General features: G+C 51.9%; 1 protein-coding gene across 2 annotated transcripts in view; it reads right to left on the reverse strand.

The window, feature by feature from the left end:
* Positions 1-12,622, reverse strand: part of PPP2R2C (protein phosphatase 2 regulatory subunit Bgamma) — a 161,476-nt gene that overhangs the window by 52,652 nt on the left and 96,202 nt on the right. For both annotated transcript variants that reach the window (XM_043906227.1, XM_043906228.1), the window contains exons 2-4: positions 8,796-8,893; positions 6,257-6,422; positions 2,958-3,070 (exon numbers count right to left, since the gene is read on the reverse strand). In XM_043906227.1, the coding sequence (XP_043762162.1) occupies positions 2,958-3,070; positions 6,257-6,422; positions 8,796-8,893 (377 nt within the window). The remainder of the gene's footprint in view (positions 1-2,957; positions 3,071-6,256; positions 6,423-8,795; positions 8,894-12,622) is intronic.

Below are 12,622 nucleotides of genomic sequence, written 5' to 3' on the forward strand. Positions count from 1 at the left end.
AGGGTTTCCGATCCCTGGGAGCAAGCACCAGGTATTAATGAAAAGGCATGACTCCAATCAGGAGTGGGAGGGGTCAGGCGATGGGGGGCCCACTGCTTGCATACACATGGGAGAGATGACAATAGGCTGAGTGTGTGTGTATGTGTGTGTGGAGGTGGTTTCAGGTAGCAGTAGGTGCTCCAAAGAAAAATAAAAACAGGTGAGGGGACAGGGTGACAGGGTAGAAGGGGCTGATGCCAGGCTGGAAGGGTGACCAGGAAGTGATGTGTGGGATTGGGTTGAGACACTGAGACACGCTGTGGGGATTGAACTTGGGCTGATGTGGGACCCAAGAGAATATCCTTGGCCCAAGGGACCTTCTCCAACCCCGCCTACTCTTGAACTGGGCCTGGGGCTCCCTGGGGCTCCCACAGCCTGTAATCCTTCATCCCAGCAACAGTGTTTCCCCCTGACAACATCAGAACAGGTCACCCAGTGCTCCAGCCAGACACTACCACCCTCAGACCAAATTTCAAAGTTGTTAAGTAAAGAAAGGAGAAGAAGAGGGAAGAGATACCTGCTGTGAAGGTCTGAAGGTTTCATGAATAAAACTTTCCCCCCTACCCTTACCCTGTCAGAGGGACAGACTAGTCAAGATGAGGGGCAGGAAGACAGACACATGATCAGTAAAGACAAAGTAGTGTGGGACACACAAGGCCAGAGTGGACGGAGAAGGCTAAGGATTCATCTGGCTTGTATAGAAAAGGTTTTACAGAGGTGGGGGTAATAGGGTTTTAAAGGATGAATAGGAGTCCACCAAATAGGGTAGAGAAAGGCCTCTCTGTGTGTTCCTGTGTCACAGAGCTGACCTCCAGCATGGGGGTGACTACATGTCTGTTTCCTTGGGAGGCTGGGTACACTTTGAGGATAGGCACTCAGTCTCACTTTGCTTAGCTCTGGGACCCCAGAGCACAGAGCTTAGCACAGCACAGGTCCTCAGTAAACAGTAGCTGCCTCCAGCATGAACGGTCCAGGTTAGGTACAGGGTTGGGGAGACTTGGGTGAAATGGGGAGGAGACAAGGTGAGGGGCCAGATAAGGAGAGACCCAGGCACCCAGGTTCTTTCCCTTTTTCTTCTCCTGCAGCCTTAGAGTCCAGTGCCAGTTTGGGATATGTGTGATATACAGAGAAAAATCTCAGACCCTGGGAGGGAAATAAACAAGATTCCCATGGGCCACTGGCTTCGCCGCAAATGCCAGGCCAATCAAGAGGTGATAATTGCATCCTCTCACCAGATGAAGCCCTCGTAAACTTTCTTGGGGTTGGGAGGTGAGGGGGGCAGGGGGCACTCTCACTCCCGTTATTCAACATCGAAGCTAATTGGCTTTCCCCGTTTCTCAGAATTTATGTGTGCAATTTGCCAATCATTTAGAGGCCAGCATGTTTAAACATTTATTCCTCCTTCTGGGGACAACATTGATTACCATTTCATATTTATGAATCCGCTGGGTGGGCAGCTGCTAAGTCGTGGCAGAGAAAACGGGTCAGCATCTCCAGTTTGCTGGTGAGGAAACTGAGGCACGGAGCAGGGGAGTGCCCGCGGCCACCAGAGCAGTGGTGGGTAGCACCACCCTGGCACCAGGCTGTACCACTGCCTCTCGGAGCATCACACACGCAGAGGGACGGTAAGAACCCAGGGAGAAAGCATTCTGTGAGATGTGAACTCATCTCAGATTGGCCGAGGAGAGCAGTCCCCTCCTGATGCTGAACCTCACCCAGTCTTGGGGCTCTGAGGTCCACTCCCTGAGCAGGACCTGCCCCGGACTTAGACCAGATCTGAACTCAGGTCCTTCACTGCATGGCCAGGCACACAGCAGGTGCTCAATAAGTATGACTGAATGAATGCATCTGGCATCACTTCCAGCAAACACATGGGTGACTGAAAGCGTCCACTCTGTTCCTGGCGCGGTTCTGGAGGTCAGGGAGGGACAGGGTGGCCTCTGTGTGCTTCCCGCAGGAAGCCGATAACCATGCCTGTGACTCTGCCATAAGGCAGGGACCTCACTTCACTTTCACGGAGGAGACTGCGAAGCCGAGTCTGGAGCCAGACTTCCCTGGGTTTGGATCCAGCTCTCCATTTGCTCATCTGTAAAATGGGGATGACAATCATGTACCCACTCTACAGGATTTTGCTGAGGATTGAATGAGTTTTTATAGCCAGAGTGCTTGGGAGACACACGCTTGCCACGAAGTGTTTGTTCTTGTTCCAGATGGGGAATCAGAGGCCCGTGGAGGCTGAGAGTCCTGCCCAGGGTCACCCCAGCAGGAGGTGGCGGAGGCAGGACTTGAAACCAGGTCCTGCGACTCCAGAACTCTTTCATATCTCACAGCCTCTCTGCTGGAGAAAGATGAGTCCTTTTGCTTTTAGTCGAGTTGGGAGCAAGAGTTTGCCTTCACATCACTCTACCACCTAACCTTCCTGGCTGCTCTCACGTCAACGGCAATGTTTGCAGCTGATCCTTTGTAAAGACTGCAAGAATCGCAGGTTCCAGGTGCCACTCTGCCCCTTGGCAAAGGGCTTGGAACCCATAAAGCTCTGCTCATGGGTTCTCCCAGCTCTGCCTCTTGCTCTGCTGAGTGGCTGTGGGTGAGTTGCTGCCTGTCTCTGGGCCTCTGTTTCCCTCTCTGGATAATAAGGAATTAGAGGACGTGCTCTCCACCTCGGATGAAACTGAAGAGTACTTCCTGGAGACGCATCACCTCCCCTTATCATCACATGACTTCTAGAAGAAAGATGATCTTTGCTGGGGAGGAAACCAAGAACATCCAGCAAGTGAGCAGCCCAGCTTAGGTTCGGGATAGGAACCTGATGGTGATTTAGACATCAAAGACCCTTCCAGTCCTGAGATCCTCACTGTGTAATAAACAAAGAAGAGACGGCTCCCTGCTGTGGGAACCCGCCAGGTGCGACAACTTACCTGCAGTGACGTCACCGTGGACAGGTCCTTAAGCTTCCCCTCCTCGTCTTTCAGGTTATAACCCTCGGGCCTCTTATCGCGTTCGGTAATCTTCCATAGTTTGATAGTTTTATCTTTAAAAACAGAACAAAGTGAAACAGGACACATGATGAGCACCAGGATGGAGAATGGAGGACTCACTGAGCCCACTAGATAAGGATGCATCAACCCACAAGTGACTGATCCTTATCCTGTTCTTGGATCTATTGTCGTTGTTGTTTAGTGGCTAAGTTGAGTTTGACTCTTTTGCAACCCCAGGGACTGCAGGCTGCCAGGCTTCTCTGTTCATGGGATTGTCGTGGCAAGAACACTGGAATGGGTTGTCATTTCCTTCTCTGGGGGATCTTCCTGACTCAGGGCTGAACTTGCGTCTCCTGCATTGGCAGATGGATTCTTTACTGCCGAGCCACCTGGGACGCCCTCTTGTATGTGTAGGCTCTTTCTAATTTAACTCCTTCTCTAAACTGATGCAACAAACATCTTTGCTGAGGGAACATTTGTATCCATGCTCTAGTTCCTCACAATTGATCACAAAAGTGATAATGCTGGGTCAGAGGGCATGGCCCTTTCAAGGGCAGTTATCAGTCTCTCAACTGATTTCCACAAAGACCATCCTAACGAAGCTTCCTGCTCTTTACCCGTCATGGGCAGACCAAAGAGGGTAAGTGGTTTCCTATTTCTGAGCGGCATCTCACCCATCCAGACACTCAGCTCTCCTGAAGCCTCACTTCTCTGGGATCCTGCCAAGAACATCAAAAGAGTCGTCTTCACTAGCAGTGATGTTTCATGGTCGGCATCAATGTGGCTAAGCCACGCTACCCAGATATGTGGTCAAACATGTGGCTGTTGCCCTGAAGGTATTTTTAAGATGAGGTTAACATTTAAATCCATAGAGTAAATTATCCTCCACAGTGTGGGTGGGCCTCCTCCAATCAGGTGAAGGCTTTAGCAGAAAACAAAACAAAACAAAACAAAACAAAGTCCTGGGAGGAAGAGGAAGCTCAGCCAGCAGACGGCCTTCAGATCTGAGCTGCATCATCGGCTCTTCCCTGGTCTCCAGCCCACTGGGCAGACTGGGGACCTGCCCACCCCCACAGACGTGTGCACCAATTCCTGAAGATAAACCTCTCCTTACATATATAGGGGCTTCCCTGGTGGCTCAGACGGTAAAGAATCTGCCTGCAATGGAGGACACCTGGGTTTGATCCCTGCATCAGGAAGATCCCCTGGAGAAGGAAATGGCAACCCACTCCAGTATTCTTGCCTGGGGACTTTCATGGACAGAGAAGCCTGGTGGGCTACAGTCCATGGGATTGCAAAGAGTCGGCACAACTGAGCAAATAACACCATATATCTATATGTGTGTCTACATCTATATCCATATCTCTGTCTATACTCATGCACACATACACACACACACACACACACATTCATCCTATTGGTTCTGTTTCTGCAAGAACCCTGACATGTACAGCCGCCCAAACAATCGCTGCCGTGTTCATGAGAAGCCAGGGGAGAAAACTGGTATCAATTAAACACTTGACAGGTACCCAGGGATGGGCTAGGGAGGAAAGGATGAAGCTGGGATTCAGAACCAGGGGCGGGACGCTTGCAGGGCAGGCGTGTGAGGGAGTTCCTGGAGCTGACCTTTCCTCCAAAGAGGTGGGAAGAGAATGCCACTCACTGTTAAATGATGTAAAAGAAAAAAGCAGCACTGGAAGGAGGCCCAGTTGCCGGCCCAGTTCGAAGCTTGTAATGATCTGATTTCCTTTTATTCTCCCAATAACTCCACGAGGCAAGAACAGCCATTGACTTTAGAAGGGGAAGTGGCAGGGCCAGGGTGTGAATCACATTAGGGGCTTCTGCCCCAGGTGGCCTGGCCCAGGGGTGGGGGACCTCCCACTGCCTCTGTTCCAGCATCTGGGAAAGGCCCCTCTGGCTCTGAGACAGGGGTTTGCTGAACTTGACCCTGTGCCAGGCACCCCTCAGGGGACACAGACCATCAGAATGGCAGGAGCCCCAGAGAGCAAGCCCTGGGGGTCTGCAGGAGTGGAAAGGCCCATGAGAGGGACACCTGGCTTGGCTGAGCGGTCACGGAAGGCTCAGTGGGAGGCGACACCCAGCAGAGGCCTGAGGGATGAGAAGGGGATGGGCCGGGGGGTGCGGAGAGGACCAGTGTTTGAGCACAGAGGTGGGCCAGTGGCTTGAGATTGATGGGTTCCAGGGAGGCTGTAAATGCCTCCCCAAGGAGTCTGACTCCTTCGGGGAAGAGATGACATCATCTTGCAAGACTCACCCACTCTGGAGCAGTACTGGCTGGTCTTGGGGTGCTGGGTGGGCGCCACCTCCTTCCACCCTCATTGTAACCCCAGAGGGAGCCCAGGTGACCAAATTGAGGATCAGAGAAGTGAGGCCACTCTGCAGGGTCCCCAGGCTGGGACAGAGCCAGGCCTGTCTTAACCCTCACCCCAGGCAACTTTGAGCATGGTAAGGTGAAGGAAGATGAACAGGGGGATGTGAATGTGGGAAGTGGGGCCTCGGGCCCCAGGCCCACCACTGGGCAAGGCAAGACGGTGCCAGGAGCCACGCCTCCGAGTGGACCACAGTGAAGCAGGGGTCTGGCCTGGAGCCTCCTCAGCGGCCTGGCGGGGGCACGGGCTGTCTCCCAGAGGCAGATGGCGAGTGGCCAGGACACCAGTGCTCCTCCTGCACCCTCAAATGAAGACCCCCCACCATCTAGTGAGACCCTCTGCTCTGGGGTGATCTGGGATTCTGGGGGGGCAGTGCAAACAAAGAGGTAAGTTTGTATCAAGTGTTTATTCTTTACCCTGACCTGGCCTCCTTCGTCCACCCCCAGATTATTCACAGAGATGTTCAAGGCGCTGCTATTTACAGCTGCAGAAATAAGCCCATGTCCAACCACGGGAAGAGGATGAGCAGCCATGTTCACTGCATGAAACTTACCCACTGCTCAAAATATTATTTTTTTTTAGGAGTTCTAAAGACCTAGGAAAATGCTCACAATATAAGTGAGGTGAAAAGTGACCCTTGATGACAAACGTACAAGGGCAGGCATGTATGTGCACACGCGTACACACACATGCTCACACATGCACACATACAAGCCCAGACCACAATATAAGTGAGGTGAAAAATGGCATTTGATGACAAGAGCAGGCATGCATACGCACGCTCACATACACACACATACATGCACACAAATGCACATGCACACACCCAGACCGGCCTGGCCGCCTCACCGTTGGTGGACAGCAGGGAATGGGCGGCATTCTGCTGCGGGAGCCACTTGATCTTGTTGATTTTCTCCTCTATCTCCAGACTCTTGAGATAGTCGAACTCTGGCTCGTGGCTCTGGAAAGTGCTGTAGACGTCATACTCGCCCTGGCTGTGTGGCGCATTTTTGCTCTGCAAGGAAACCAGACCCTGAGCTCCGGGATGGTGGGGCGGGAGCTGGCCGAACCCGCACAGCGCCCGGCACGGCCATGGCCAAGGCCAAGGAAGCTCTGTTTTTAAAATGTCCAATACCTTGCTCTGCGGCCCTGGCCCAGCCCCATTGCCCCCTCAGGGCAACAAGTAAGAAGAAGGGCAACCAAGGGAGCCGGCGTTTACTGAGCACCTACTATGCACGGGACACTAAGTGCTTCTCATGCCTCCTCTCGTTCTATCCTTGATGCCCCTCCATGATGGGCAAAACTCCTCCCACTTTATAGATGAGCAAGTGGAGGCTCAGAGGTGAATCGACCCTCTCCCCCAAGGCCAGGTGTCCACACAGTGGTGTCACTCACTCCACTGAGGTCTGTCTGGCACCAAGACAGACTTGAGGTCTGACCTGTTCCTTACATCCTTGGGTCTAACTTGGGCCTGGCTTGAGGAATGAATGAACTTTGGAGCAGAATTAACATTAGAGCAGAACATCCTGCAATGTCAGGCATAGGGATAGACTGGGATAAAGTATTGTCTCCCCCCGCCACACACACCGACTTTCCTGAGGTCTGGGCTCCCCTCCCGGTTTAGGCAGCCAAACTCATTAGAATAAGGACCTTCTGATGGAGTTCCCCAAATAGTCAGCTGGTGAGTCCATCGCAGGCACTAGGGACCACTTCTTGGTAGACAATTCAAGTTTATATGACAACATGAAACTACAACTACTTGGGAGCAAAATAAAGAAATTCAACCAAAAAAAAAAAAATTTAACCAAGCACAACTTCAAGTTTCCTGTTGGCCTTTTGAGAGTATCTATTTCTATTTCTTTTCCTCTTTTACTTTTGGAAAGCTTCAACATTCTTCAATATTTTTGCCTCTCATTCACTTCATCTCCTATTAGCACTGGCTATGGCAAAGGTCAGTGCGACTGGGATTAGGAAAAAAAATTAAAGGAGAAATATTCAAAACTGAGAAACCTGCCTCTGCCAATTTAATTTCTTTCTGCAGTTTGGCAAAAACAGATGACTTTGCAATCTCCAGTGGAGGCCTCTGGTCCTTCTCATGAATCAGAGTGCTCGAGCCACAGAACTGGGCTTAGATAACCAATTCCCGGCTATCTGCCTTCTGGTTGTGTGTCCTTGATAAGTTACTGCAAGCCCTCTGAGCTCTGGTCTCCTATCTGTAGACTGAGGATGGTAATAGCACCGAATGGCACCTCTAGGGTGGTGGTGAGGGAGGGTTATGGGAATGAACGTGGGTGAAGGCAGACCTCAGGGCACCTCGGCATGGGGACGATGCTGAGGAACTAGAGGGAGAAGAGTGATCCTTCAGCCCCTCTGCCCGTCACCCCTTCATCCTTCCCTCCGGCCCCCTTGTCTCCTTCTCTTCCTCGTCCGGCATCTCCTCTCCTCCCTCCCCCTCCCCTCACTGCCTTGGTGTTGCACCATCCTGTCTTTAGCATCTGATCCCAGCCCCCTCTGGGAAGCAGGGTGCTGTGTGTGACCGACAGACCACACCCAGTCTTGCTTTCTATTCCTGGACTTTGCTTACTGGCTGGGTGACTCTGCAAAGGTCCTCATTTAGGAAATGGGGTTTGGGTCTCCACCCTTGGAGGTGGGCAGTGAAGAGTAAATGGGAGAAGCACACGCAGTGTCTACATGTAGTAGGTGCTCAACAAACACGGCCTTTTAACCACCAGGTTCTTCCAGTGACTCAGAAACATGCCTCCAGGCAGGCTGTTCCAGACAACAGAACTCATTGGGGCAAGGCCCCGGGCTGAGTCAAATCATCAACCCTAGACAGAGGGCCGGCCCACGGCTGGGGAAGGTCCCTCCTCCCCTCCACCCAGCTCTGGTTGGGACAGCTCCAGCTCACACAGGCAGCGCTGTCATTATTTGCTCAGGCATGTCTGACTCTTTGCAACCCCATGGACTGTAGCCCGCCAGGCTCCTCTGTCCATGGCCATTTCTCCAGGCAAGAATACTGGAGTGGGTTGCCATGCCCTCCTCCAGAGGATCTTCCCAACCCAGGGATCAAACCCAGGTCTCCTGCATTGCAGGTGGATTCTTTACTGTCTGAGGCACCAGAGAAGCCCACACAGGCAGAGGGCAGTTTAATCAGGAGTCTGTTTCTCCAGGGTCTAGGACACAGTGACCCCTCAGCAGAGGGGGTTCAGAATATGGTACTCTGAGCCGACCAGGTGGATTCCCTCCCTGAGACCTGCCGGGTCCCATCCCTGCATGCCAGGGCACCCTTTCCTTCCAGCCCAGGCACCCCAGTGGGGTGCTGCACGTGGCACCCTGTGGGTTAAAGCCCAGGCTGAGTAGCCCTCCCTCCCTCCAGGCCCCACCGCACCTCCGGTTCCCGCTGGAAGATGACAACTCGGCCACCCTTGTCGCCTGTGGCCAGCAGCTCCCCAGTATGGTTGAACTCGACGGTAGAGATGATATCGGCTGTGGTGGGGGGCGGGGGGAACAGAGACAGGAGGGCGTGGCTCATTAGGACCCGGTGATGTGTAGGTGGAAGGAACTGCCCCCTCCCGCCCCCCAGGGCCTTCACTGGGTTGTAGGAGCCCTGCCTGGGGCGCCCCCCTTCCCCAGTGGCTGTAGGACCGAGACTTGTTCACGGGAGACTTTATTTCCTTCCTCCTCCCCTTCCTTTCAGACACAGTTGAAAGGGGGTTGCTTTCTGTGCTCACCAGGTGACCTGGATGCAAATCTGAAACTCACTAGCCCGACTCTGGGGGCCACGGAGACTAACTGTAGTCCTCCCTGCTCCCCACTGACGTCCCCAGGAATGGGACTCCCATCATCATCCCATTCTTGGCCTGGACTCTGCACGCACCCAAAGCCTTGGTCAGGCTTCGGCACAGTGGATCTACTTTCAAACAAACTGCAGAACTGACCACTCCTCCTGGCGGTGGCCCCAGGTAGGCACTCGGCCGGTCCCTTGGCTGGTATCCCTCCTCCCCTCCTCTCGCCCATGTTGAGTTCTCCTTAGAATGGCCAGGGAGAGGGCCAGCCTTAAGGCTCCCAAATCATGGGGGTGCTTCTGCTCAAACCCACTCCTTGCATCATTTCCTACCCCAGCGATAGCAGTTCCATTCTCCCTCTGGCTCGGGCCTGAGCCTTGGGATCATCCTGACTCCTCCTTCTTACCCTCCATGTCCAATCCTATTGGCTTAGCCTTCAAGATACATCCACATTCCATCCCTTCTCCTGCCTCTTGCCTGGAGGACCATGACAGTCCCCTACTGGGGCCCCTCTATTTCTCCTAGCCAGAACACAAGTTGGCCCTGACAGAGCAGCCAGAGGAAGCCTTCTCAGAACTTTCTAGAAGCTCCCCACCAACAGAGAGAAAGCAAAGGTCTCAGAATGTCTAAAGACTTGAATGACCTGCAGCCCCCAGAGGCAGGCCATATCAGGAGCCCAAACCTTCACCCTGTCTGGTACCTAATCCTGGCACTTGACGGGGTACCACCCCTTGTGACTGGCTTTGGCTTGCGGGATGCCAGCAGACAAGCAGTTGTTCTGAGTCTCTGCTGCTTCCTGGAGCAGGACCTGCCCAGGCCTGCAGCACAGCCATCCAGCTCACCCAGCCCAAGCAAGCCTGGGGGACTGGAGGGCCTGGTGGTCAGCACTCCCAGGTCTGCACAGTGAAGCTGAATCTCACCTTTATCTGGCACATTTCTGAACTAGCCACTGTGATTTTTGTGGAGGCCAGAAGCAAAGATAAATAACTTTGACTTCCTGCATAAATTTTGGTCATTCATCATTCCTTCATGTTACGGTCCCAAACCCTCGGCGGCGGCTGCTGCTGCTGCTAAGTCGCTTCAGTCGTGTCCGACTCTGTGCAACCCCATAGATGGCAGCCCACCAGGCTCCCCCATCCCTGGGACTCTCCAGGCAAGAACACTGGAGTGGGTTGCCGTTTCCTTCTCCAATGCATGAAAGTGAAAAGTGAAAGTGAAGTCGCTCAGTCGTGGCCGACTCTTAGTGACCCCATGGACTGCAGCCTACCAGGCTCCTCCATCCATGGGATTTTCCAGGCAAGAGTACTGGAGTGGGGTGCCATTGCCTTCTCCGAAACCCTTGGCAGATGTGTGATAACCAGTGTTTATTATTGAATGCTCGGTATTTTAACTCAGCAAACGGTAAGGAACCCCCTTATCCTCCACTACTCTCAGCCAAGCTCTTCCATCCCAATCTGGGTTCCTTGCTGATTCTCAAAATACCAGCTACCTTTTGTCTCAAGACCTGCTCTCTAACTTCAAGTGGTTTTCCCACTCCTATTTCCAATTCCATACACACCTTTACCTTTTCCAATCAAGTGCCTGACCCACACTGGCCTCTGAGCCACAGGGAAAGGCCAGCTCTGATGGCGAAAGGACATCTCAGTGGGGACAGAGGGAAGGTGGTTCAGAGGCAGGATGCTGGGCTGGGTGTACTCGCTGATCAGGATCAGAGCACATGTCATTCAACGTAAAGATGTGTGTGCACATGCCAAGTTGCTTCAGTTGTGTCTGACTTTTTGTGACCCTATGGACTGCAGCCTGTCAGGCTCCTCTGTCCATGGGATTCTCCAGGCAAGAATACTGGAATGGGATAAAGGGAGATAAAAAGCGAGGAGACCAGCTCTTGGGGACCATGGAGATGCTTGTTGAAATATGGAACCGGGAAGGGCATCAGGCCCCAGCTGCCCAGCACTGTCCCTGCGTGGACAGCCTGACTGGTCCAGGGACACAGGAAGGTTGCAGCTGGAGCCACAGGCCAGCAGGGCCCGGTTCCCACACGTGGGGCTGGTTCTCACTGCTTCATGTCAACAGTCCCTTAGGGGGAAAGAGCAGGATATAGAACTGTGTATAAAGTGTTTTTAATTATATAGCCCAGTGATCACAGCCATGTTAGATAGCAAACAAACTGGGCAGAGGTCAAACTAGCTGGAAGAGAATTTTCTACCACCTTAAACAGAGGCTGCTTTAGGGTAGCCGAAAGAACTTTTTTCCCTCTTCTTTCTGTGTTTCCATGTTTTCTATATTTTCTATAATGAATGAATATATTTTTAATAGCTTTTGAAAGTCACTCAGTCGTGTCCGACTCTTTGTGATCCCATGGACTATACAGTCCATGGAGTTCTCCAGGCCAGAATACTGGAGTGGGCAGCTGTTTCCTTCTCCAGGGGGTCTTCCCAACCCAGGGATCAAACCCAGGTCTCCCACATTGTAGGTGGATTGTCTACCAGCTGAGCTGCCATGTTAAACAGAGGCTGCTTTAAGGTAGCGGAAAGAAAAATTTTTTCCTTCTTCTTTCTATTTTTCCATGTATTCTAGATTTTCTGTAATGAATGAGTATATTTTTAATAGCTTTACTGAGGTTGTAATTGATATACACAAAATGCATATTATTTAATGTATGCAATTTAATGAGTTAGGACACATGCATAATATATATTTTTATGATGGAAAAATAACAACGCTATTAAACTAAAATGCCAATGTAACCACTGGTATCCAGAGCAAATGTGGTCATATAAATGCTGGGCAGTTACCACAGTAACAGACATTAACGTCTGCAGGAAATTTACAATTTATATGTCAGTTTTATATCCGCTGCCTCCTTTGAACCTCACGCCAGCCCCTGAGGGAGATATGACTATTATTTCTGTTGGCAGCTGAGGAGATGGATGGGGGCCCATTGACAGTGACAACCCCCTGAGCTGTTCATGGACCAGCCAGAAGTCCTGGGTTGGAGTCCTGGCTTCAACGCATGGGCTATGTGGCTTGGGTGGGCTACATCACTTCTCTGAGACTCAGTCTTGTCATCTGTAGCATGGCTATAGCAGTCTGCCCAGGATTAGAAACTCAGGAGAGATGGTGGAGATGACAGCCTTTGGAAAGGAGGAAGAACTCTAAGAACCTCTTGATGAAGGTGAAAGAAAAGAGTAAAAGAGCTGGCTTAAAACTCAACATTAAAAAACCAAGATCATGGCATCTGGTCCCATCATTTCATGGCAAATAAAAGGGGGAAAAGTGGAAGCAGTGTCAGATTTTATTTTCTTGGGCTCCAAAATCACTGCAGACGGTCACTGCAGCCATGAAGTTCAAAGACGTTTACTCTGTGGAAGGAAAGCTATGACAAAGACAAACCTAGACAGCGTAGTAAAAATCAGAGACATCACTTTGC

The sequence above is a fragment of the Cervus elaphus genome, chromosome 6, assembly GCF_910594005.1.
Source record: "Cervus elaphus chromosome 6, mCerEla1.1, whole genome shotgun sequence".
In the NCBI taxonomy this organism is placed as follows: Eukaryota; Metazoa; Chordata; class Mammalia; order Artiodactyla; family Cervidae; genus Cervus; species Cervus elaphus.